General features: G+C 51.1%; 1 protein-coding gene across 23 annotated transcripts; it reads left to right on the top strand.

Moving 5' to 3' along the window:
- Positions 1-749: 749 nt before the first annotated feature.
- On the top strand, positions 750-24062 carry LOC134550779 (uncharacterized). Of its 23 annotated transcripts, XM_063397583.1 has the most exons (18): positions 2527-4927; positions 5386-5488; positions 5939-6021; positions 6123-6212; positions 6632-6721; positions 7956-8117; positions 8291-8414; positions 8708-8784; positions 8909-9067; positions 9237-9340; positions 11626-11728; positions 13405-13527; positions 15606-15748; positions 15999-16062; positions 16181-16279; positions 17898-17962; positions 18984-19063; positions 22407-24062. In XM_063397583.1, exons 17-18 carry the CDS (start codon positions 18997-18999, stop codon positions 23786-23788), a joined length of 1449 nt encoding a protein of 482 aa, XP_063253653.1. In that variant the 5' UTR covers positions 2527-4927; positions 5386-5488; positions 5939-6021; positions 6123-6212; positions 6632-6721; positions 7956-8117; positions 8291-8414; positions 8708-8784; positions 8909-9067; positions 9237-9340; positions 11626-11728; positions 13405-13527; positions 15606-15748; positions 15999-16062; positions 16181-16279; positions 17898-17962; positions 18984-18996; the 3' UTR covers positions 23789-24062. The 23 variants fall into 23 exon arrangements, with proteins under 23 accessions (XP_063253640.1, XP_063253645.1, XP_063253644.1 ...); XM_063397570.1 differs by lacking the exons at positions 15606-15748; positions 16181-16279; positions 17898-17962 and adding an exon at positions 750-804 and having other exon boundaries at positions 3943-4043; positions 4439-4927; XM_063397567.1 differs by lacking the exons at positions 15606-15748; positions 16181-16279; positions 17898-17962 and having other exon boundaries at positions 2527-3626; positions 3943-4043; positions 4439-4927.
- Positions 24063-25491: the final 1429 nt, after the last annotated feature.

The raw sequence follows: 25491 nt of genomic DNA, 5'->3' as shown, positions 1-25491 counted from the left end.
CACTTGTTTTTCTCCTAGATCTTTTCTGAGAAGGATGATGCTGCTCTCCCTGAATAAACCCCATTGTTACACAAGAGAGGCAAAGGCTTCTCACAGTGCTGGCTTTGTGACAGTCATGGGTCTGCACCGCTGCAGCAAAGACACAAACCACTCTCACTGAAGGGGCACTTCTGGAATGGTGATTAGCTTTGTCTTAAGGACAGGTATGGCTTGGTACCAGAATATGAGGAAAAGATAATATGTAATAATAATAAAAATTATAATAGATACAATAATTTTAAGTCCTCAGTAACAAGGGATTACTCAAGACTGGTCTCACCACTGACTGCTGAAGGGTTTTTTTTTCTGTTGTGGAGACACGTCACTTGCCTGCAACTCTTTTGAACTAATGTTAGCATCACTTCTGAACATTTAAATGCCTTATTTCCCTAAGCCAGGCAGTAATCAAGTGTCTTGATAACATATACAGGAGCTTATCTGTCACATTCCTGGGACTCTGCCTTGGGACAGCCCAAATTAAAGGGAGGGACAGGAACTGCTCCGTGTGTGTGACGAGCCCCTGGCAGCAATGGGGCTGCAGCGTTGTTTAATCGCGGCTGTCCCAGGGCAGAATCCCGGCTGTGGAACAGAGAGTGGCGGGGCGGGCCCTGCGTCCACTGCCCAATCAGCGCTGCGAGCGCCTCACGCACCGGCCAATCACGGGCCGGGCGGGGTTATAAGGGCTGGAGCCTGAGGGCAGTCAGTGTTTGGCACTGTGGGTTTGGGCTGTGCTGGTGTTTGCCTCCTCTGGGCTCTTTTAGTGGGGTGAGTGCGTGTTTTAATTCAGTTGTTTTAACTGTGTTGAAATTAATATTATGTTTAAGTCTGTCGTGTGGCAGAGAGCAAGTGTTAGGTGGCCCCAGTTGAAGCTGTGTTGGCGCTGAGGGGCTGTTGCTCTCTGGCTCTCCCAGGATGTGCCTCAGACTTCCAGGCTCTTCCTCAAGGAGGAGTTAGGAGGCAACAATTGCTTTAATTTGGTTTCTTCCTGACCTTTCTAGGGCTGAAATAGTGCTTTTTGTATTTTCTGAATCAGTTTCTGCCCTTCGTTCAGGTTTCCTGTGGTTCTGGTAGAATGCAGAGGGTTTTGCTCTCTGCTGGGACAGATAATTGCTTTGGGAAGCTCCTTTAGAAACAAGAATTATGTCAGGTCTCCACGTTTCTACAGTTAAAACCCCAACTCATACTTGCAGTGTAGAATTGGAGCAGGCTGGGCAGGGAAGGGGAGGTACAGAGTTTTTCTTGCCTTAATTTCTCCAGCCTGTAAGTTTTTGTTGTGCCTGTGGTTGTGGCCAGGCTCAGGGTTTGGCACAGGAGCTGTGAAGTTTTGTTCCCTTTCCAGGGGGTGTTGCTGTGTCCCTGCTTGGGGCAGGGGCCATGGGGGTGCTTTAGTGAATTCAGGCTCCTCCTGAGGGATGGAAGTTCTGGACTGAAAACCCTGCAGGGAAAGGTGACTGAGCACTGTGAGGTGGCCACACTGTGAATAATACAGAAAAGCAGCTGCACTGTATGTGATGCTGAGCCTCTTTATCAGCTTTTAATTTGGAAACACAACAAGAAAAGTAGCCTTTTGAGGTTCTTGTTTGCTGATTTATGTAGTAAGTTTAATGGTAAAACTCCTGTGGAAATCACTGTGAAATGCAGAAAGAGCAGTCAGGGGAAGCAGAGGCGGCTTTTGGGAAATGTGAGTTATTTTGTGCAGCTGAAGTTTTCCTGACTGTCCTGGGTTCCAGCAGGGGCTGTAATTAAAGTGTGTCTTCTCCCCATCTGCGTTGCCTTCTGCTCAGCTGTGCAGGGGCTGCAGCCGTGTTTCTTTATCTCTGCCGTGACTCCAGCCTGGGAACTCTCCCCAGGGGAGCAGCAGCACCGCCCACCCTGAGGGGCCATCTCTGCCCATGGGCTGCCAAGGACTGCCCAGAATAACTCCAGAATGGGATCAGCCCCTGTGGAATTCCCTGTCCTGGGGGAGGCACCAACATTCCTGCCTGGACTGTACAGGGACACCTGTGCCTGGGGTGTGAGCTGGGGCTGGGGACACCCTGATGTCCCTGCTGGATGCCCCGAGGACAGGAGCTCTCAGTGACCCCACTGGCCCTCCTGAGAAGGAGCAGAGCTTTGCACAGGTTCCCTGCTTTCCCAAGGCCGCTTCCATCCCTGCCACCATTCCATGGCACTGCCCCTGCCCTGCCCAGCAGCTGTCAGGTCGTACCTGGCTGGTTTAAGGCAGTGTTTCTGTGCCATTGCCTTTATTGTCATCTTCCTGCTACATTGTAGCTCTGCCTTGGAATTTCTCACGGTGTGTTTGTGCAGAGTTAATTCCTCCTGCTGGTTTACCTGCACAGCAGCACACTCACCTGGAGGTGTTCAGGCAGCCCCTGGTTCTGTGCTCTGTGTTGGCTTGGTCAGCATTCCTCTACCAGGTGGAGCCCTCCTGCAGTTCAATACTTGCCTGGGTTCAAGGTATGGATATTCTATTCTGTGGAATAATTTCTTTCAGTTTTCTTTGTTTATTTTCACAGAGCAGGGCTGGGTTTTGTTCTTTCACTTTGCCCTTCAGGACACACACTGACTGTCCTGTAGGTTCTCTCTCAGCACACTGTGGGAGTTTGGTGAGCTTGTGTACAGGGACTGGGGCCACACTTGGGAAATGTAAAATGAGCACTGGGATTGCTCTGGATCCGTAATGGAAAATGTGTGTTAGGAGAAGGGACTGTGGCTGAACTGCTGCTCTCTTGTGGATCTGCAGGCTGGGCAGAGTGGTTGAAGGGTTTGTGAGAGCAGAGCAGGGAATGCACAAATCAGCCCCAGCAGGTCGAGCTTTGTCTGCTTCTCTTTGCAGAGGTCTAAACCCAGTAGAGAAGGTAAAGTCTGTGGCTGTAATGAATGGCAATAATTGTACCTTTTTCCTCTGGAGGTCACTTGAAAGGGCAGGGCAGGAGCTGAGGCAGAAGTTGTTGGGACCCTGACAGAGAGAGAGAAGCAGCAAATGGATTTGGAAAGTATTGACCTTTCTGTGTTGGGAAGCTGGAGAAGGCCATGAGATGAGAGCCCTGCTCTTGCTGGGAGCTCCATGGTCCAAGGCAGCTCCTGGGTTGCTCCCTGAGCCCTGGCCAGGCTCTGGGAGGAAGCCAGGAGGGGCTGAGCCCAGCTGTTCCCACCCTGGCAGTGCTGGGAGCCTGTGGATGGCACCCAGGGGTGCCAGCTGGGCCCTGTCCCAGCCCAGGGGGAGCCTCTTTGCCTGCGGGTGGACGCACCCGTGGGAATTCCCAGTTCTGGGAGGGGCTCTCAGTGCTGGGCTGGGACAGGGGCTCCCCAGCTGGGGCTCTGCAGGCTGGGGCAGCCTTAGGGGGTCCCTGGGGCTGGCTCTCAGTCCCTGTAGGGCTGGAGTCTCTGGTAGCAGTGATGAGGGCATGGCAGAGCTTGTCTGTTTGGAGTTCTGTGCTGCTTTGAGCTCTGGTAAATGACACTCAATTCCTGCAGCTGCTCTCTGCGTCCTTGCTGCTGCTCCTGCCCACTGGCCAAGCACTTCTTCTGTCCAATAAACTTCCTGGGAACTTTGCTGCATGGAATATTTACAGAAATGTGATCCTGTAAGTTTGAGATGAAATTTCTGCTTCTCTTTAGGTCTTGTAGGAAAGCAGGGCTGTAGTGTGGTGACTTGAGGGAGCTGTTCCCACAGCTGTTTGCATCTGTGCTGTCCTGTGTGTCTTTGTTCTTCCTGCACTGCTGGAGGGGGCACTCATTTATTTGGGGTTTTCTTTTCCATCCCTGTGGACACAGGTGATTTAGGCTCAGCCTGAAGGAGATTCCCCATGGAGTTTGTGATAGCTGCTGTTGGGTTTCCCTGGGCTGGTTTATTTAATTTTGCTTTCATGCAATAACCAGTTGAAAATGAGTTTCTTCCAGGATTTGGCAAGAAAATGCTGAAGCAGAGTTCCCCTTCTTCTATTGCTGAGATGTTTCTGCTCCAAGTCCCTCAGTGCCTGAGGACTCCCAGGTGTTCCAAGGTGGCAGCAGCTGGAAAATCCTGTTGTGTGTGAGGCAGCCAGTTGGGAATGGTGCTGGGCTCTGGCTGTGGAAGGGCTGGGTGGGTGTGGGTCAGGGGATGTGCAGTGAGAGCAGTGTGCTGCGGGGTGGGAAGGGCCTGTCTCTTGTGTCTGCCAGGGGCACTGGGAGAAAACCTGCCATGTCCCCTGAGCTGCTTTGGTGTGTTGGATCTCCTGTTTCCATGGCTTTTCCCGAAGGGTGGGAAGAAGAAGCCATTCCTCTGCTTTAGCTGAAAGTACACCTGGAATTTTGCCCTCCTACAGAACTGCTGAGTTCTGTTGCTTTTCCTGGTTTGGGCATACAGAGGATGGGGGCAGAGGATTTTGTCCCATTTTGTGCCTCTCTGTTGTTTCAGCTCCTGCTCAGAATATGAACAGAGCCTTGTCTGCTCAAGGCCCCTGGCAGGCAGGGGACAAAGAAGGGACCCAGAACCTTTTGGCCTCCTGGCAGAGAGAGAAGCAGCCGATGGTGCTGGGAGAGCTGCTGCGAGTCCCTGCTGGAGTCTGGTTTGGTGCTGTCCCTTTGTCCCCCTGCAGGCCCCACTGGAGCGTGTCCAGGCTGTGCCACGTCTGTCCCCAGCTGGGTGCAGGCGTTTGCCCTTGGCAGGGTGCCCTGGGGGCTGAGGGCTGCCCCTGCCCTGCTGCTGGCAGGGGAGGCAGGGCTGGCACAGGGCAGCTCCTGCACTCCTGGCTTCCACAGGCTCCCGTGGTTCTCTCCAGGCTGTTCCAGGCTGCTGCAGCGCTCGGCCAAAGCCCTGGAGCCCCTGGGCTGTGGATGGGCACTGGCTCCAGACAAAGGCCACTTGTGGAGGGCCTGGCCCCGGGGGCATTCCTGGAAGGAGGAGGTTTGTGTGGGAATGGCCGCTCTGCCTGAGACAGGGGGGAGCTCTCACTGCCTGGGGCTGCAGGTGGGGCTGGAAGGGTTGAGAGGCAAATCCTGCCAGGAGCTGGAGCCTCTTCTCCTGCCCATGGCCCTGCCTGACACAGCCTGCCCAGCTGGAGAACTTTCTTTGCCCTTCTATGTTTCCTTAAGTCACAATTCCATGCTTTCATAGTGCTGTATTCCAAGAGACAGTGAGAACCCAGTGGCTGCATGGCTGCTTTCCCTTGAAACCGAATGGTTTGAAATGAACCCTGTGGATTTATCCATGGATGGATTTGCAAACAGGGTTCATCCAGTCCTGCACTCTGAGCCCCCCTAAAGAGATTTGTTAAAAGAACCTCAGTCCCTCTGCCTTTCCTGGGGTGTAACAACCACCTGTAAAATAACAAGCCTGTGTTTATTTTCTCTCTTTGCTCCAAGGGCCCTGGGGTGAGAGCTGTGACCCCTGAGGTTGGAGAGGAGCCTGGCATGGCACAGAGAGACTTGGAGAAAGCGTTTTCCAGACTCACACTTGTGCTGAAAGGTTTGTCTAATGTTTGGTACTTGAGCCCATCGTGAGTGTGTTTTCTGTTTTCAGTGGATGTTGGAGTTCTCGGGCACTATGTTCAGAGCAAATCAGTGTTTTCTATGACATGATCTAACTGCTTGTGACTTCTCTTCATGTTTTATTTCATTTTGTGGAGCCAAGTTGGTTTCTGTTTCCACGCTCTGTGTTTGAAGATGCAGAACCTCTGCTGACCCTCCCACAAGAAGCAGTCCCAGTGCACAGTGGTGAATTGGATCAGTTGTTGTGTGAAGAACAATGTGTGAAATCTGTTTGTGTTTCTGTGGGTGCACTGAAAATCCGCTGCTGTTGTGTACGTGGGCACACACTTGTGGAGATGTGAAATGAGCACTGGGATTGCTTTGGAAACACCCCAGGAAATGTGTGCTGGTAGGAATCACCTGTGGTTAAACTGCTGCTGTCTTGTAGGTATGCAGCAGAGCTGAGTTTTGCAGAGAGGTGTGAAGGGTTTGTGAGAGCAGAGCAGGAATGGAGAAATCAGCTCCAGCAGGGTGAGCAGTGTCTGCTTCTGTTCCCAGAAGGCTGAACCCAACACTGAGCCCAAAGCCTGTGGCCATAATTAACAGTAATAATTGTGCCTTTGTCTCTCCAGGCCCCTGGCACGTGTGGGACAAGAACTGACACAGAATTTCCTGGGACCCTGGCAGAGAGAGAAGCAGCAAATGGTGTTGGCAGAGTTTCTGTGAGTACCTGTGAGATCCTGGTCTTGTTACAGCCTAGGAAAGGATCTGAATGGGAAAACAGCTTGTTTGACATGAAACCCTCACATGGAACATAAGAACAAGGTGATGGGATAAGACTTGTTGGAACCTAGAAATAAGGTGATGTGAATATTTTGGATTGAGGCAAAGCATCTGCAAACACGTGGCAGGAGACTCTGAAAGGTGAGTGCAGAGCTGAAGGACACAAGCAGGAAAACATCTGGGGATATGTTTGGATTTCTCAAGGCCTTGTAGATTCCTGTCTGGAGTTGCCATTTGTCGGTAGAGCTGGGTCAGGATCCTTCAGTGGAAAGTCAGGACTGTCTTGTGTTCCTGGCTTTTTAGCAGCTTGAGTTTTGCCAAGGAAGGGCATCCTGTTCTTGCTGTTGTGTTGGGACAGGTGAGTGCCCTTTTGGCCCTCCTCCAAGGAGCAGGAGGAGCCTGGATTTGTGTCCCTGGGATTGTCCCGACCTTCCAGACAAGGCCCAAGGTGAGTGCTAAGGCACAGGAGGTGCTCTGGGAGTCTGGAGGGGTTGGGCTCTTCTGTCCTGGTTCTGCTGAGGGGATTGCTCAGGGCTGAACAACAGGCCCTGAGCCAAACCTTCCAACCACTGCTGTGTTTGTATCCCCTCATTAACAAAAGACACAGGATCACTAGTGGGCTCTGGGTGTCTGCTCATTAACAAACACAGACTGACCTTTCTGTGTTGGGAAGCTGGAGAAGGCCATGAGATGAGAGCCCTGCTCTTGCTGGGAGCTCCATGGTCCAAGGCAGCTCCTGGGTTGCTCCCTGAGCCCTGGCCAGGCTCTGGGAGGAAGCCAGGAGAGGCTGAGCCCAGCTGTTCCCACCCTGGCAGTGCTGGGAGCCTGTGGATGGCACCCAGGGGTGCCAGCTGGGCCCTGTCCCAGCCCAGGGGGAGCCTCTTTGCCTGCGGGTGGACGCACCCGTGGGAATTCCCAGTTCTGGGAGGGGCTCTCAGTGCTGGGTTGGGACAGGGGCTCCCCAGCTGGGGCTCTGCAGGGTGGAGCAGCCTTAGGGGGGTCCCTGGGGCTGGGTCTCAGTCCCTGCAGGGCTGGTGTCTTTGGTAGCAGTGATGAGGGCATGGCAGAGCTTGTCTGTTTGGAGTTCTATGCTGCTTTGAGCTCTGGTAAATGACACTCAATTCCTGCAGCTGCTCTCTGTGTCCTTGCTGCTGCTGGCCCTGGCCCCTGGCAAAACAAAATTGCAAGGATTTAATATTTTAGGCCTGGTATTCCCTTTGGTGTGCTTGCTCCAGGCCCTGAGGTACTGCTGGAAATGCCATAGGACCTCCCTGAGTGAGGAGCTGCTGGCTGGTGCTGCTTCTCTTCTGCACTGGGAACCCTGGGAGGCCTTGGAGAGGAGCCTGAAGCTGGGCTGGGGAAACCTATCTGGGATCTTCTCCCCTCCTGATGTTTGGTCCCAGTGCAGCAGGAAAATCCATGTTTCCATCTAGCTCAGAGTTTCTTGGTCCAATGAACAAAGCTCTGGGCATGCTGGAATTTGAGGGGTGTTGTTCTAGTTCTGGTTCAGAGCCCCCTCCTGCCATAGAGCAAACAGCCCTTGCTGCAGCTGGCAGCCTCCTGTTCCTTTCCCTGGGAACATTTAGAGCTCTGTAGCTGCTGTGCTGCTGCCAACATGTGCCAGGTCCTTGTCTGAGCAATGGAATTCATCTTCCTGCCCCTGAAACTGGATGTCCCTGCAGGTGTGTGTGCCCTGCTGAGCTGCTTTGTGCCCCAAAGCTCCCAGCCTGGATGAGGCTGGCAGCCCTGGCAGACACGCAGGTTCCTGGTGATTGTGCCCTGCTGGCTGTGGAGCCCCTGGGCTGAGGCAGAGACTGGGAAATCTGTGGCCTTTCCTCATACAGGTGAATGCATTGATGGGTATTGCCCTGCAACATCAGCTGTGCTATTGCTGATCTGCACAAGTCCAGCATTTCCCCATCAGACACAGCCTTTGTCTCTTCTGTCTCTGTATCTCAGAGTTTTAAATGAATTTTCATATTGGCCTCTTGAAATTTCATGTTCTTCTGAAATACAGAGGGGGAAGAAAGTGAAGTCGTGGTCCCAACACTCAACCCCTCGTGGGAGGCAAAGCAGAGGCTTATTTCAAAAACTCTGCAAAGGAAAATGTCAACTGAATTGGGTATAAGCCTCAAAAACAGGTAATTTTTTTCATCTAATAATGACAATGTAAATAAAGGAACAGAATAGATTTGGTAGAATTTTAGAAGTAGTTTAGGAAGTACAAACTGCACAAAACTGTACCAGCAAGATGGAAGAAATAAGTTCATTTCCCTCAAATGACAGCTTTGGTTGAGGTGATTTTTCTGGGCAGTTTTTCAACTTGAATGGGAATGAAAGTTTCCAAGGTGTGCTGAGATCTGGTGTGACACTTGGTAGCTCAAGCCTCCTCCACAACAGCAAGCTGATGTTGGTGTTTTCACTTTCTTTTCAGGGAAGAAATGACCTGAAGCTGTTCTTGTCTCTGGCAGTTGCAGGGCAGGCTTGGATCTGTGCTCCAGCTGTTGTGGGGTGTGTGCTGGGTGGTTTTTAGGGATGTGGTGGGCACTGGGTAGCATTCCAGCCTGGAGAGCTGCTCTGGCTGTGCTGCAGGGCTGTAACAAACTCCTGGGTTCCTGCTCTGCTTCTGTCCCAGGGCAGAGCTGTCCTGCCCTTCCCAGCAGCCCTTCCTGTCTTGGGAAGTTGCTCCATCCTGTGCTGGAGGGAGAGATCTGGGTCGGTGCTGTGTTCTGCATGCCTGGACTGGCCAAGGCTGCGGCTGTGGTTGTAATATTGCCCTGGAGATCCTGGACAGGTGAGCGTCCCTCCCCTGGCAGGTGAGACTCAGAGGCTCTGGGCTCGGGGCGCCCCGCCTGGACTGTGGTCTGTCCTGGGTTCCCAGAGAGCATTTCCCAGTCTCACTGCCCGAGGCAGGCAAAGGAGAAAAGATCCCAGGGCAGCCACGTGCTCCTTTTTCCTGCCAGGCACCCTGCAGTGAGGGCAGTGATCTCTGAGGATGGAGAGAGCCTGGGGCTGAGTTGAAGAGACTTGGAGAAAGCACTTTCCAGAGTGACACTTCTGCTGAAAGGTTTATGTAATATTGGGTGCTTTTGTCCCCCTTGGTTGTGTTCCCTGTTTTTGGTGGGTGATGGATTTCTGGGGCACTCCATTCAAAAGCACCAAACACCTTCTGGGCTATGGGATCTCCTGTCTGCTGGGTTTTTCTGTTTCATTTCTCTGTCACAGCATTAGTTCATGCTTTGCACTAGGAATGCACAGGACCTGCATGGACCCTTCCACAACAAGCAGTCCAAGTGCACAGTAGGTAATTGGATTAGTTGGTGACTAAAGAATGAAATAAAATGAAACCTGTTGATGTTTCCATTGGTGCACTGGGGAAATTTCATGTACTTGTGTGTGAGGGGCTTGGGCCACTCTTGTGGAGCTCTAGGGAAGCTCTTGCATTGCTGTGGATGTGTAATGGTCATGTACAAAGGCCTGAACAACAGGCCCTGAGCCAAAGCTGAGCTCTTGATGAACCTTTCAACGAAATGTTACATTTGTATCAGCTTCTTTAAGAAAAACACAGGATCGTTAGTCTTAGGATCTAGGTGTCTGCTCATTAATGAAACATGGGTTGACCTTTCTGTGCTGAGAAGCTGCACAAGGCCATGAGATGAGAGCCCTGCCGTTGCTTGGGAGCTCCGTGGTCCAAGGCAGCTCCTGGGTTGCTCCCTGAGCCCTGGCCAGGCTCTGGGAGGAAGCCAGGAGGGGCTGAGCCCAGCTGTTCCCGCCCTGGCAGTGCTGGGAGCCTGTGGATGGCACCCAGGGGTGCCAGCTGGGCCCTGTCCCAGCCGAGGGGGAGCCTCTTTGCCTGAGGGTGGACGCACCCGTGAGAATTCCCAGTTCTGGGAGGGGCTCTCAGTGCTGGGCTGGGACAGGGGCTCCCCAGCTGGGGCTCTGCAGGCTGGGGCAGCCTTAGGGGGGGTCCCTGGGGCTGGGTCTCAGTCCCTGCAGGCAGTTGGCCAAACCCAGCACCCACAGGAGTCGTTCACTCGCTCTGCTGCCAGCGTTGGGCAGAGGAAAGGGGGGGAATTAATGAAGAGCTCACGAGTTCAGAACTGGGAGAAATACACTCTAAGGGCAAAACAGATTCCAATTTAAAGGTATAAGGTTAATTTATTGCTAACAGTTAGAGAATGGTAGGGAGAAGTAAATGAAGCCTTTAAACCACCTTTTTTTCTTTCACCCCAGCCCCTCCCTCTTTCGTACCAAGAGTGCAGGGAGACAGGCTCTGGGGAAATTGGTCAGTTCATGACTGGAGATTTTCTTCTGTTTGCTCAGGGAGAGGAGTTTTTTCTCTGCTGTGACATGGGGTCCCTCCTATGGGTAGAGAGTCTTCCCAGAGTTGTTGTGGCATGGGTTCCTTGGCTGCAGGGTGCAGTTGTTTAAGGATGGATTGCTCTAGTTTGGAAGCAAGGGCTCTCTTAACTCTGCAAGCAGGGGCCCTCTCTCTTCTCTCTCTTTGGATCTCCCACTGGATCAAAGCTTTCTCTGTCTTTCACTCCCTCTGGCATGAGCCCTTTTCCCATGGGCTGTGAGTGGATCTCTGCATCCCCCGTGGACTTGATTCATTCCAGGGCCACAGTTTGTTTCACCACAGTCCTCACTGCAGCTTGCAGAGCAATCTCAGCTGTGATGTTCAGAGCTCTTCTTCCCCCTTTTTCCATTGGCCTTGGTGCCCCCATGTTGTTTTCCATTCATGTTTCACTTTCTCACTTCCTTCTCCTCCTCTCTGACTGGAGCAAAAGCTGCTGCTCGTAGGTGCAGTGAGGTGCAGTGATGAGCTTATCCTTTTGTAACTTGTTGCTTTGAGCCCCAGTAAATGACAAAATTGCTGAATTTGGGGTCTGTTATTTAAACACAGGGAAAGCAGTCCCCCCCAGGAATTGGTGAACAAGAACCTGAATGGCTCTGTCCTTTGTGGGGGAGTAACAACCACCTGTAAAAAACCCACCCAGCTGATGTTTGTATTTTCCCTTTATCCTTCTTTGGGTAAAAAAGCCCTGCTGCTGTGTTCTCATCCCTGGCAGTTCATGGCAGACGTGGATATCTGCTCTGGGGCCAGCACAGCTGCACTGCAGGGATGTGATGGGAATGGGCACCGTGGGTCGATGCTGCGTTCTGCCTGCCTGGATTGGGAAATGCTGCTGGGGTTTGAATATTGCCATGGGGATTCTGTGCACACAGAACTGTCCTTGCCCTTGCAGGTGCATCTGTGCCTCCCTTGGGGGCTCTGATTTGCCCTGGATTGGCAGAGAGAGAAGAGGCCAGGGAAGCCACAAAGCCTCCACTTGCTCCTTTTTTTGCCAGGTACCCTGGAGTGAGTGCAGTGACCCTGAGGATGGAGAAGGGCTTGGGATGAGGCCAAGAGACTGGGGGAAACCATTTTGCAGAATGACACTTGTGTGGACAGGTTTGTCTAATGCTTGGTGCTTTTGTGCATATTAGGTGTGTTTGCTTTTCTTAATGAATATTTAAGTTCTGGGACACTGCATTCACAGGCAGTCAGATATTTTCTAGTGCATGATATCATTTCTTCTATTTTTTTTTGTATTTGGTTTATGGAGCAGAACTGGTTTTTGGTTTCCTCCTCTGTACATGAGGGCACAGGAACTGCACTGCCCCTTCCACACAAAGCAGTCCAAGTGCACACTGGTTAATTGGAGTGGGTGTTTCAGGCTCAGCCTGAAGGAGGTTCCCAGTGCAGTTTTAAAGAGAGTGTGGTTGGGTTTCCCAGAGCTGGTTTAGTTATTTTTGTGTTGTGCAATAAACAGTTGAACAATTTCTTTTTCTTCCACAATGCTGTCAGAGAACCCCCCTGGGTGCTTTGCACATCACAGGTTTTTCCATCTATTGTCACATTGGAACACCCCGGAGTCCTCAGGTACAGAGGCACTCTGAGAAAAAGGATTCCCAGCAAGATGAGCAAGGTCATGCTTTTGTTATGGATTTGCTTGGAAAATTCTGCCAGAAAATAATTTTTCACTGTTTTTTGCACAGAACCCAAATGGAACAAGGCAGCTCAGGGAAACCCAGCAGCAGCTCTCACTGACTCTCCAGTGGGAGTCTCTCCTCCAGGCTGAGCCTAAATGCCCTGAGCCCCTGAGGTGCAGGTGTCACCTCAGCATGGAGTACACCTGGCCTGAGGCCCTGCTCCTCCTGGCACATCCAGGCACTCCTGGATGTGCCCTGTGGATGAGGAGGGGCTGGTGTGGAAGAAGCAAGGCACCAGCCCAGCCTTTCACAGGCTTTTCACATTTGGCTTTGGGGCTGGAGGCGCTGCCCTCCTCTGCTCTGCCTGCATTTTATCTGCTGTTGTTTTTCCAACACCCTCCTGTCCCACAGGTCAGAGTTCCCCCCACATGGAGCTGTTTGGCTCCCTCTGGAATGGGGGCAACCTCTCCCTGTGGGTGCAGGAACACGTCCTGTGCTTCCTGCAGTGTCCTTCTCTGGACCCTGGAGCCATTAGACCTTGCCCCCACATGAGACACAGTGAGAGTTTGGAGTGGCCGTGGCCATTCCTGATCCTGGCTGTGTCCTTGAGGAGCTGTCTGTGCCCAAAGCCAGGGGGTTCTGAAGGTGTCCCCCTGTTGGAGTCCATGTTTCCATGGATCCTCCCCAGAGAGTGAAATGTGAGGGGATTGAATTAAAACCTTGAGGAAAATTAGAATATATAAAGCCATATATGCATAAAGCAGAAATCTAAGCCTCAGTTTTAAGCTTCACATGCCCTAAGTGCCGAGTTGTTAGTGTAGAAGTACAGAGCTTCAGGCCTAGTGATAGAGTTTAGACACAACAAAAATAGAGTAGAGTACTGTTTATGATTTTTGGTATGAATTTTGCACAAATAAGATCAAGATTTTTATGGGTGTTAAGACAGAGTTTTTCACATAACAAGATAGAATTTTTACGCACAATAAGATAGAACTTTTAAGCCAGTAAGATGGAGTTTTTGCACTGAAAGATGTGCCTTATGTGTAGGTTTTTGATGCTGCTTTTTGTAGTTTTTTGTAGTTTTACGAACTTAGGGAATTGCACCTAGATTGGGTAGTGTGTAGGTAAAGATGTGAATACGCATTTGTAACTTAGGGATAAAAAGCCTCTGGGTTGGAAGTGAAGGTATCGATTGATCAACCCGATCTATGGATCCACCCTCCACCTTGTGCAGCCTGGGGAAGGAGCCCTGCCAGGGAGCGGAATGGGATTCTAAAGGTACCATCTATTGCAGCCTTTGTCGCTGGGATCAGGGCCCCGGGGTCCCGTCCCTTCCCTTTCCCCCTGGGCGCTTGCCTGGAACTCTGTTCGGGGCTGCCGGGGACTCTGCGAGGGTCCGGGACCCCGGGACCCCTTCTTGGCTCTGCGACCCCCGTGGCCAGGGCTGTGTTTGGAATTCAGGACCCCAGGACCCCCTTCCTGTCCCTGTGATCCCTGCAGTCGGGAACTGTGCATGGAATTTGGGACCTTAGGACCCCCTTCCCGTCACTGCAGTCCCGTGGCCGGGGACTCTGCCGGGTTTGGGATCCCTCACTGCCATCGCCGTCCTGCGGTTGGGAACTCTGCCGGGTTTGGGATCCCTCAGTGCCATCACTGTCCTGCGGTTGGGGACTCTGTGCGGGTTCTGGATCTCGGGACCTTTTCTGTTGCTGTGATCCCCGCGGCCGGGACCCCTGTCTGGGATTTGTGATCTCGTGATCCCTTTCTGTTATTGCGACCCCATGGCCGGAAACCCTGCTTGGGGTCAGGAGAGTGGAGGTTGTTTTTACCTGAAGGCTGTTATGTTCCATTCTGTGTTTGAATTGTTGCTTTACTGGAATTTGCTTGCTAAGACTTGATGTTTGTAACCGATTGTAAGACTGTAACACCGCTCATTTAGGACTCTGGCACCTTCAGATACATGCTTTCATATAATAAACGACTTTGTTTAAGACCTTAAAATGTTCTTAGACCTTTAAGACCTATAACCCATAGAAATGGCCTCAGCATCCCCCCACGGCTGTGGCATCCTGAGCGTGCAGGAGCTGCTGTGGGAGGGCTCTGCCAGGGGCACTGATCCTGGGCTGGGTGGGTCCATGAACCCCCCAAGTGCAGAGCCAGGCCACAGCCCTGCCCTGTCCCCACACCTGCCACACACGGGGCACACAGTGAGGACCTGCATTCCTGTCACCCTGACTGCTGACCTCTGACTGTGACAGTGACCCTGACTGCTGACCTGTGCTGTGACACTGACCCTGACTGCTGCCTGCTGACCTGTGCTGTGACATTGACCCTGACTGCTGTGACCTCTGTGACACTGACCCTGACTGCTGTGACCTCTGACTGTGACACTGACCCTGACTGCTGTGACCTCTGACTGTGACAGCGACCCTGACTGCTGCCCTCTCACTGTGACATTGACCCTGACTGCTGACCTGTGCTGTGACATTGACCCTGACTGCTGCCCTCTGACTGTGACACTTACCCTGACTGCTGTGACCTCTGACCTTTTCCTTTGACCTTGGTGTCTGACCTGAATCTTGACTTTCAGGCCTGGCACTGTCAGTGACAGGCAGCCAGTCCAGTTCTGTGTTTAGGTGTAGGACAGACACAGGATCTTTGTCTCGGGCTGACAGGGCAGTGAGTGGAGGATGTGGTCAAGAGACTGGAATGCAAAGAGAGTTCAAAATATGAAGAGGGGCTTAGTTTTGTGTCCAGACCCCAAACTGCAGTCAGATTTCCTGAACATGGCAATCCCATGCACATGGCACAAGTGCACACCAAGCATGGACCACAGCCCCTGTGCAGGCCAAGCACCTGCTCAGGCTGCACACGCTGAGAGCCCACTCTGAGTGCCTGCTGCACACAGACACTGCCTTTGATCCTGGCCCTTCAGCTGCCCCTTGCCCTGCGGCCTTTGCCTGGGATTTTTGGTTTCTTGTGACCAGTGGGTTTTCCCACACTGTGGGCTGGACTGTGTGATCCCGTCCATGTTTTCCTGATTGGGGACTACATTCCCTCCCCTCCACATTTTTCCACATGCCAGTCTGTGTGTGCAGTCCAGTCTGTGTTTCCCCAATTCCTGAGTCCACATGTGATCCCATCCACATTTTCCTAATTCTGTGCAATGCATCATCCAGTCTGTGCTTTCCCAGGTTCCAGACTGCAGGAGGGCTCCAGTCCATTTTCCTGATTCTGGGCTCTGTGTGCAATCTGGGCCCTCTGTGCCCACATTCTGCACTCTGCACACAATGCAGTTCATGGTTTCCTGATTCCAGACTCTGCACATGAGTTTGTCTGCATTTTCTTCATTCCAGATCCCACGTGTACTCTGGTCCATCTTTTTCCCCTCTGGATTCCACATGCCCTGCTCTCTGGGTTTGTTCCTGTGTGATCTGCTCTGGGATTTCCTCCATGCTGGGCTCTGCACATGATGTGATGGAAAACACATCCATGCCAGGTTCCAAACAAGATCCCCCCTGCTTTTTCCCCTCGTGCCAGGCTTTGTGCACCATCCTGCCTGCTTTTTCCCATATCTCCTTCTCTGTGCCTGTTCCCACCAGGTTTTTCCCTATGCCAAGCTCCGTAAGTGATCTTGCCCCATTTTGCCCCCGTGCTCCCTCCTGGCCCTGATTCAGGCTGGATTTTTCTCTCCCTCCAGGTTCCAGGCACAGTGTGATCTGGGTTTTTCTGTGTTCTGGATCTTTTAGGTTTTTGCCTGTTCTGGATTATGGCTGGCTCCTGGTCTAGGCTTTCCTCCATCCAGGACATCAGGTACAATCCTGTTACATCCCCCTGGGGAAATGGTTTCTTCTCCCTCAGGGACCCCTGGAACTCCTGTCATGTAGTCTGACCCTTCCTTCCCCTTCTGACCCCATTGGCTGTGTGCCAGCTTGCCCCTCCCTCTGAAATCCTGAGAAAAGACCCCTGTCCCCTGGGATCGCTCTCTCTCCTGGGACACCAACCTGGAATAAAGATCTGCAGCTAAAGGGTGAGAGCCTCTTTTGAATCCTTTTCCTGTCTCTCTTGATATAATCCTCCTAGGCCTGAGAAGGACTGAGCTAGTTTAGACCCTTGAGGGGAATAAGGAGGGTTATTTATCAATTGGCCCCCAACCTGGGTTTAAATATAGAAACCCATGCGGAGCTGGAGACCTTTCAGGGTCTTAGAAGCTTTTTGGGAAGTTCAATTACCCTAGCCACTTTGGCCACATGTTGTTGCTATAGGTGGGTAGGGATAAGCTCGTAGCTTGTGAATTTGCCCAGTCACGAGTGAGCTACAGACAGGACTTTCAGTTGCTCCTGACTCAGCATATGCTACCACGGACCAGGTAAAGACCTCCGTTTGATTGGTACCGCAAACTGGGAGGGCGTAATTTTACCTTTGCAAGTAGCAGCGGGTGACTTTAGGACCCAGCGGCTGGGATTTTTTGTTCTTTTTTTTTCTTTCGTTTCCGATTGCCGCGGCCCGCCGGCCCGTGGAGCGGCTCCGCATAGGAAGCCCTGCTTTTCGGGGAAACCCCGGCCCGGGCAGATATCCCATCAGCCAAGCAAGGCTGCGGGGACCCCCCCGGTGCCACCGGGGCTGGAGAAACGGCGCGAATACGTGACCGCAGCCCCCGAGTTTTCCCCGCCTGTTCTCTCTGGTTATAGGAGACAGAGGGGTTACGTACAGCTGACTGAAGCAACTGGAGGCTGGATTTTGAGCAAATAGCATTCAGTAATATCGAATCATGGGCATACAGCTATCGGCTCCTCAAAAGAATGTATTAAAACAACTCCAGGACCTTTTAATTAACGTTAAAATTTCCAAAAGACTGCAAAAAAAATTTGTTCGCTGGTTAGAACATGAATTTACTGAAGCTGAATTGTTAGAGATGGATACTGTTTCCTTTTGGGACCACGTGGGTACTGTGATCACAGATAAAGTCCAAAATAATGATCACGTTGCTTCTGTATTTATCCCAATATTTTTGCAAGCTCGTAAACATCTTCTAGAGTTAAGCAAACCCAGCCAGGAGCAAAAACTTCCCCCAAGTCCTCCTCTCTCTGATCCACCTTTATATCCGGGTTTACCTTTGTCCCGGGATCCTTTTAACAAAGACAGTTTCTCTCCGACTGATCTCGGTGGGAATGCAGCGGCGGCCCGGGGCCCCTGCCAGGCTGCAGAGCCCCTGGGGGTCCCTCTCCACGTGGCTGATAACAATGGCGGCTGCCATGTGCTCCGAGCTTCCTCCCACAACCCCTTCTTCCCCCTGCCCCTGCCCCTACCCCATACCCCTGTGCCAACCCCTGCTGGCCTCCGGCAGCCCCACCCCACCCCTCCTCCCCCTGCCTCCCTCCCGGCTGCTGCGGCGGCACGGAGGGGGCCGGCCCCCCCTCCCCGCACAGCCACGGCGGGGGGTATGATTGCCACACGGCGGGGGGAGGGGGACAGCCTGGGTTGCCCAGCCAGCACGGAGAGAGCACTCCCCCCCCTCCCCAACCCACAAGGGACTGCAAACGCTGTAACTTCAGTGTCCCCGGGCACAGGGATACTAGCAGCAGTTCCCAGTCCCTTGGCACATGCAGATGAACACATTTTCTCTGTTGCTCCTGTTACATATGTAGGTAGAAGGCAAGGTTCTAGGCAATACCAGCCACTCTCCTACCAAGACAAGAAAGAGCTGTGCAAGGTACAGTGTGAGTTTGGGAGGGACACTCCCATCTTTAAAGGGATGTTTAGAGCCACATTTGATTCTAATGAAATGGTTCCTAGTGATATTAAAGACTTATTCAGATGTCTGTTATCTCCCTCAGAGTATGATCTGTGGGACAATATGTGGAAAAGAGCTTTAAGAACAATTTTACAGGAGATTCAGCAAAACCGTAATATGGCTAAGGACACTGAGAATAATGATATTACATTTGAACATCTGTGTGGTGAAGGTGCCTGGGCTTGCCCCGAAAAACAAACCCAAGTGTTATCCAAACCAATTTTACTTAGGATTAGCACTGTAGCAGAGAAAATGTTTTATCAGCTACCATCAAGGGAAGGGAAAGGAAATTATGTCAATGTTAAACAATTTGCTACGGAGAATTTCTTACAGTTTGTTGATCGTCTGAGGACACAGGTGGAACACCAAATACCAGATCCCGTGGTGCAGGCAGAGCTGATCAAAGAGATGGCTCAAAGAAATGCTAATGAGACCTGTCGTAGAATTATCCTCAGTCTCCCCTTGGACCCTCCACCTACTCTGTCCCAGATGATAGAAGCTTGTTCCAGAAGGGCAGAAATGTTCTGCACATCTGAAAGACATCCTAGACCAACACACCCACAGCATACAGCCCCTGCAGGACCACACCCAAGCAGGCAACCGATGCCACCAGACCAGCTGCAGCGCATCATCTGCCTCCGCTGCAGGAAACCAGGACACTTCGCCAGATCCTGCCCTCAGACCCAAAAGCAGAAGAAATCCCACAAACAAAAAAACTGAATTTACAGCGCGTGCCCGCTGTTGACACTACAACGCGCAAAGATATAAATATAGCGGGACTCACATTGGCAAAAGCTTCTCTCTTAAAGAAAAAGGGGGGGGAGAGCAGGTCACGGGGTGTGGGGGTGCAGAAAAATGTAAATGCTAAATTCTCAACTAACAAGGTTTGGCAGCCACTAGGCCGTTTTAGACTTGTAACTACCAAAAGTTTCCATTTCAGATCTACTGAGTGGATGGTTATAACAGTTGACCTGTCTAACATCTCACAGGACCTGACGGTTTACCACATGGGATTGGACAGTGAGTATTTTGTTATTGGGGACACGGCACACACACCCTTGGAAATTGAGATAGCTCCCATGACCATAAAGGGAAAAATAATAGGCCTCATGTTGTTGGCTCGTTGTATGCACCCACCCTTTTATCTGGTAGCGGGGCAAATTCTTGCCCAAGCCATACCGGTTCCAACAGAGATCACAGCAGACAGTAAATCACCAGAGGTCTACTGGACAGAGGTGGTGGGGGAACCTAAACCCTCTATGACGTGCAACATTACGTATGGGGTGGAGCGCCTCCTAGTGGTAGGAGTCCTTGACACGGGCGCGGACATCACTATTCTGCCACAAAGCATGTGGCCTTCGAACTGGGAATTACAGCCGGTGGCAGGCAAACTTCAGGGCATAGGAGGAATCACAATGGCAAGAATTTCGAAAAACGTTGTGCAAATTGAGGGACCTGATGGAAAGGTGGCGAATGTCCGTCCTTTCGTAGCAGATTATAAAGCCCAACTGTGGGGGAGGGACACCATGTCTCAGTGGGGAGTCCAATTGGTCATTCCTAAAACACCCCAGGATTTTTGCAAGTAGCCACTGTGGAGCGCCCTACCCAGAAGTTAAAGTGGTTGGAAAACACCCCCAGATGGGTAGCACAGTGGCCTTTGAGTAAAGAAAAGCTCAAGGCGCTGGAAAAACTCGTGGAAGAGCAATTGGCTCAGGGACATATTGTGGAGACAACGAGCCCCTGGAATTTCCCGATCTTTGTAATAAAGAAACCGGGAAAGGACAAGTGGAGGTTGCTCCATGATCTAAGAGAAATTAATAAAATAGTAGAAGACATGGGACCCCTCCAACCAGGGATGCCCACTCCAACAATGCTCCCCCGAGATTGGAAATTGGCTGTCTTAGACATCAAGGACTGTTTTTTCCAAATTCCATTGCACCCTGAAGATGCCCCTAGGTTTGCCTTCTCAATTCCCACTGTCAATAGACAGGCCCCAATGAAGCGTTATCACTGGAGGGTCCTTCCCCAGGGTCTCAAATCGAGTCCTTTCATATGCCAACAATATGTAGCCTCATTACTGTCTCCAATATGCGCACAGAGAAAAGAAGCCATCATCCTCACTACATGGATGATGTGCTAGTGTGTGGCCCCAATGACTCTATACTCCAACACACGCTTGACCTAGTGGTTAAAGTTTTAACCTCTGCTGGATTTCAATTACAGGAGGACACGGTTCAAAGGATGCCACCTTGGAAATACCTGGGCTTGCAAATCAGTGCAAGGACTGTTGTTCCACAGAGCTTAGAAATTGGTTGCAATCCAAAAACTCTAGCAGATCTCCACTCCCTGTGTGGGTCTTTGAATTGGGTAAGACCCTGGCTAGGCCTCACAAATCAAGATCTAGAACCCCTCTTCAATTTATTGAAGGGGGAGAAGGAGCTGACGTCTCCCAGGGAGCTGACCCCAGAGGCGAAGACAGCAATCGAAAAGGTACAAAAAGCCTTGTCAGAGAGACAGGCTCACCGGTGTGAGCCAAAGGTGCCTTTCCAGTTCATTGTTCTAGGAAAACTGCCACACCTGCATGGTTTGATCTTTCAATGGATCGAGGAAGAGAGAGATTCACTCTTGATAATAGAGTGGGTTTTCCTCTCCCACCAAAGATCCAAGACCATCACAGAGCCACAGGAGCTCATAGCGCAGCTGATTCGGAAGGCCAGGGTAAGATTGTGTGAATTGGCAGGTTGTGACTTTGCATGCATTCACCTCCCGGTCAGACTTTCAGAGGAGGGAAAGAACTCTCCTGAGAGATTGACCAAAGAGATATTTGAGCATTTGCTGCAGAGTAATGCCAGTCTCCAATTATCTCTGGACAGCTACAGGGGACAAATATCAGTCCATGCCCCGTCCCACAAGGTGTTCAATGAGGAATTCCACCTCATTCCTCATGAGAAAAGGAGTCGGAGACCACTCAAAGCTCTCACAGTCTTCACAGACGCATCGGGGGCTTCCAACAAGTCGGTGATGACTTGGAGGAACCCACAGACTCAGCATTGGGAAGCTGATGTCGAGTTTGTGGAGGGATCCCCCCAAGTGGCTGAACTGGCCACAGTGGTAAGAGCTTTTGAGAAGTTCTCAGAACCAATCAATTTGGTAACTGACTCTGCCTATGTGGCGGGAGTAGTGTCCAGAGCGGAGCAGGCTGTGCTCAAAGAAATAGAGAATGAACATCTCTTCAGGTTGCTTTCAAAGCTAATCTATTTGGTTTCTCATCGACAGCAGCCGTTTTACGTGATGCATGTGAGGTCACACACTGATTTGCCAGGTGAGATCGCAGAGGGGAATCGCCAGGCAGACTCCCTTGCTGCACCAGTTAAAAAGGCACATCTCCCTGATGTCTTCCAGCAGGCAAAACTGAGTCACCAACATTACCATCAAAATGTGCCAGCCCTGATCCGACAATTCCAGCTAACACGGAGCCAGGCTCAAGCCATTGTAGGTACCTGTCCGAACTGCCAGCTCCAGGTCATGCCATTGATGGGCATGGGGGTTAACCCCAGGGGCCTGGGCAGCTGTGAGGTATGGCAAACAGACATCACACACATTCCTAATTTTGGTCGCCTCAAATATGTTCATGTGAGCATTGACACATATTCAGGTGCAGTGTATGCCTCTGCCCACACAGGAGAAAATCCATACATGCCAAGCAGCACCTAGTGCAAGCCTTTGCAGTGTTGGGAATTCCAAAAACAATCAAAACTGATAACGGCCCAGGGTATGTGTCCAAGGAGTTCCTAGAATTTGTCCAGCAGTGGGGAGTGGAGCATAAAACTGGCATCCCTCACTCCCCCACAGGTCAAGCTGTGATCGAGCGTGCACACCAGACGCTCAAACAGGTTCTGGCTAGGCAGAACTCCTCAGCTTCATGGATGATACCACAGCAGAAGCTCTGCAAAGCCATGTTCACCATCAATTTTCTGAACTGTTCATTTGAAAACATGAGTCCACCTGTGGTACGTCATTTTAATAGTGGTAATCAGTTTAAATTGTCTCAGCGTCCACCGGTTTTGATTAGGGATCCTGAAACTTGGGAAACCAGAGGTCCCTATAAGCTGGTGACCTGGGGTCGTGGCTATGCATGTGTGGCTACACCCTCAGGCCCTCGGTGGATTCCCCAGAAGTGGGTGAAACCTTTTGTCCCCAAAAATCCAGCTCCAGCAGAAGGGGATGAGAAGCAAGTGACTGATGCTTCAAAGAGAAGACGCCGCCGGATGGAAGAGAAAGAACCTCCCTAGAGGTGGATTCCTTCTGGCAGAAACAGGAACCTTTTTAACATGTTTTAAAAATGTTTATTTTTCCCTTCTAGAGAAAACCTACCTCCCACTCAACCCTATGATGAACCCCATCCAAGTTGTCATCCTGCTAATGCTGAATAGTCTGGCAGCTGCATGGATCATCCCTCAACCACGTCAGAACGTCTGGGTAACCCTGGCACAGACACTTCAGCAAGAAAACATGTGTTTGTCCACTGCAGCAGCTAAGAATCCTATGTCTACCTGTCTGGTAGGAATTCCTTTGCAGGCTGGAGAATTTCCAGCAGGCTTGGACAAATACAGGTCCAACGAAATTCCAGAGGCACACACCCCACAACCACACAAAGATCACCAAAAGCAAGGTGTGTTCGCCATGAACCCCTTAGCGGAATGGGTGCAGGGTTTGCCCAGGGTAGCTCATGAACCCCAGGAGTTAGAACTATTGGGTTCCTCCCCTGCCACATACTGCATCCAGTTCTCCATCATCCCAAAACCCCGTAACACTGACGAGTACCACCTTATAAGGCAGTTCCGGGTAGAATTTACTGCAAAGAGGTGGTGTCATAATATAAGCCACATTGCACCAGACAACCCATCTCACTCCAAACCCAGAAGCCTCCCTAGAGGATTGTTCTTGGTTTGTGGGGATTGGGCATGGGCAGGAATTCCATCCCGGCTTTTCGGAGGGCCATGTACCATAGGGCAATTGTCCATGTTGACACCCAACCAAACTTTAATTCGTGAATGGACACACAAAAACAAATCGGCTGACAAAATTCAAAAAAGGAGTGCTGACAATTTGGACCCAAATTGTAATTCAGACATTTTTCATTGGGCAAAGTCAAAAAGAGTTGCTGTATCCCTGTTTCTTCCGTGGGTAGCAGCAGCCAAAGCTCTAGGTGAACTGGGCCACCTAGAGTGCTGGGTGGTCAAGCAAGCTAATTTAACATCCATCGCCATCAGCTCCCTCCTAGAAGACGAGGAGATTACCAGACAGGCCACGATCCAGAACCGTGCTGCTATCGATTATCTTTTGCTGTTGCATGGACATGAATGCCAGGAATTTGAAGGACTCTGTTGCATGAATCTGTCCTCAAAGGCTCCAAACATCCATGCTGCCCTCCGAAGCATGAACAACATGATCGGACAAGTGAAGCAAGAATCAGAAGATTGGATCAAGGAACTGTTCAAGGGCTGGGGATTCACTGGGTGGTGGACTTCTGTAGTCAAAACAATTTTGTTACTTTTTGTTATCCTTTTCCTTGTAACCATAGCATTCGGGATCCTACGCTGTTTGATTTTCAAGGCTATTAATGGCCTCATATCTTCTACCTCAGAAGTCAACCATATAGAGTTGGCAAATCTAAAGCGATCTGGTCTCCCTACCAACCATAAGTGGTGGGAAAACCCACACTCCGTGTCAAACAGAATTTGAGAATTTCTCTCTGTATCTTTTTAAACAAAAAAAGGAGGAGATGTTACATCTCCCTGGGGAAATGGTTTCTTCTCCCTCAGGGACCCCTGGAACTCCTGTCATGTAGTCTGACCCTTCCTTCCCCTTCTGACCCCATTGGCTGTGTGCCAGCTTGCCCCTCCCTCTGAAATCCTGAGAAAAGACCCCTGTCCCCCGGGATCACTCTCTCTCCTGGGACACCAACCTGGAATAAAGATCTGCAGCTAAAAGGGTGAGAGCCTCTTTTGAATCCTTTTCCTGTCTCTCTTGATATAATCCTCCTAGGCCTGAGAAGGACTGAGCTAGCTTAGACCCTTGAGGGGAATAAGGAGGGTTATTTATCACAATCCCACCCAGTTTTTCCCTCCATTCCAGACTTCAGGCACGGTCCTGCTGGAGTTTCCCCTCATGCTGGATTCTTGTATTGGATTTTGGCTTTGGTCTGGGTTTTCCCCTGCTCTGAATTCCAACTGTGACCCTGTTTTCTCCCCATTCAGGACTTAATGCACAACCCCGATGGGTTGTTCCTCATTCTGGGTTCTACCTGTGACCCTTCCAGGTGTTCCTACATTCAACACAGATCCCCTCTACATTTTCCTTCCTTGTGGGCTCTGGGCACAATTCCATCTGGATTTTTCTCTGTTCTGGTCTCTGTTGGTAATAGGTTGTCCCCTATTCCAGATACTGGGAATGAATCCATATGGACTGTCCCCCATTCAGGATACTGAGTGTAGATCTGGTATTTCCTTAATTCCAGATTCTGGATGCAATCCAGTGTGGGTTTCCTCACATACTGGATTACAGGCAGGGTCTGTCTGGGTTTCTGCCAGTTCTGGATTGCAGACAGGGTCTTGTCTGGGTTTGCTTCCATTTCAGATTCCCAGCACAATTTGCTCTGGGTTTTCCCTGGTATCAAATTGTGGTTATGAACCCATTTTTCCCTTCATTTGAGAATCCAGGTGTGATTTAGTCCAGGATTTTCCCCCCTCTAGATTCCTGTTGCAATCTGGTCCTGGTTTTCCCCTATCCCTGGAGTGATGCAGTCTGGGTTTTCCCCTGATCCAGATTCCAGGCAAAAATCAGTCTGGGTTTTTCCCTGATCTGGTGTCTGGAAAAAATCTGGTCCAGGTTTTCCCCTAGTCCATATTCTGACTCTGATCCGGTCTGGGTTTTCCCTGATAAGGATTTCCAGAGAATTCTGGTTTGGGTTTTCCCCCAGTCCTGTGTCCAGGCAAAATTTGATGCAGAGTTTTTCCTGATCTGGGTTCTGGGAGAAGTTTGGGTTGGGTTTTCCCCCGAGCCAGTGTCCAACAAAAATCCAGTTTTCTCCTGGAACAGGTTTTCCCCCATTCCAACTTCTTGTCTGAGCTCATTGGGGATGAAAATGTCCTGGATAAAGTCACTCATCCCAGAGATGGTGGAAAGTTGTGGATGTTTTTCTCCAGGGTGTTAGGAAGAGTTTGGCTCCTGTCCCTCCCAGCTCTTTCTGGAGATGCTGCCAGCAGAATCCCAGAGTGGTTGGGGTTGGACGGCTCCAGCTGTGGGATGAGCAGGGCCAGGCTGCAGGATTGGCTCGGCAGGGTCCAGTGGGAGCAGGGAATGGGCTCCATCTGCCTGGAAAGCAGTTGGGACCCACTGGGAGGTGCTGGTGCCTTCCAGCCAAAGATGGAGTCACAGAATGGGGA

This window comes from Prinia subflava, chromosome 5 (assembly GCF_021018805.1).
Source record: "Prinia subflava isolate CZ2003 ecotype Zambia chromosome 5, Cam_Psub_1.2, whole genome shotgun sequence".
In the NCBI taxonomy this organism is placed as follows: domain Eukaryota; kingdom Metazoa; phylum Chordata; class Aves; order Passeriformes; family Cisticolidae; genus Prinia; species Prinia subflava.
This window is presented reverse-complemented; position numbering and strand designations above follow the sequence as displayed.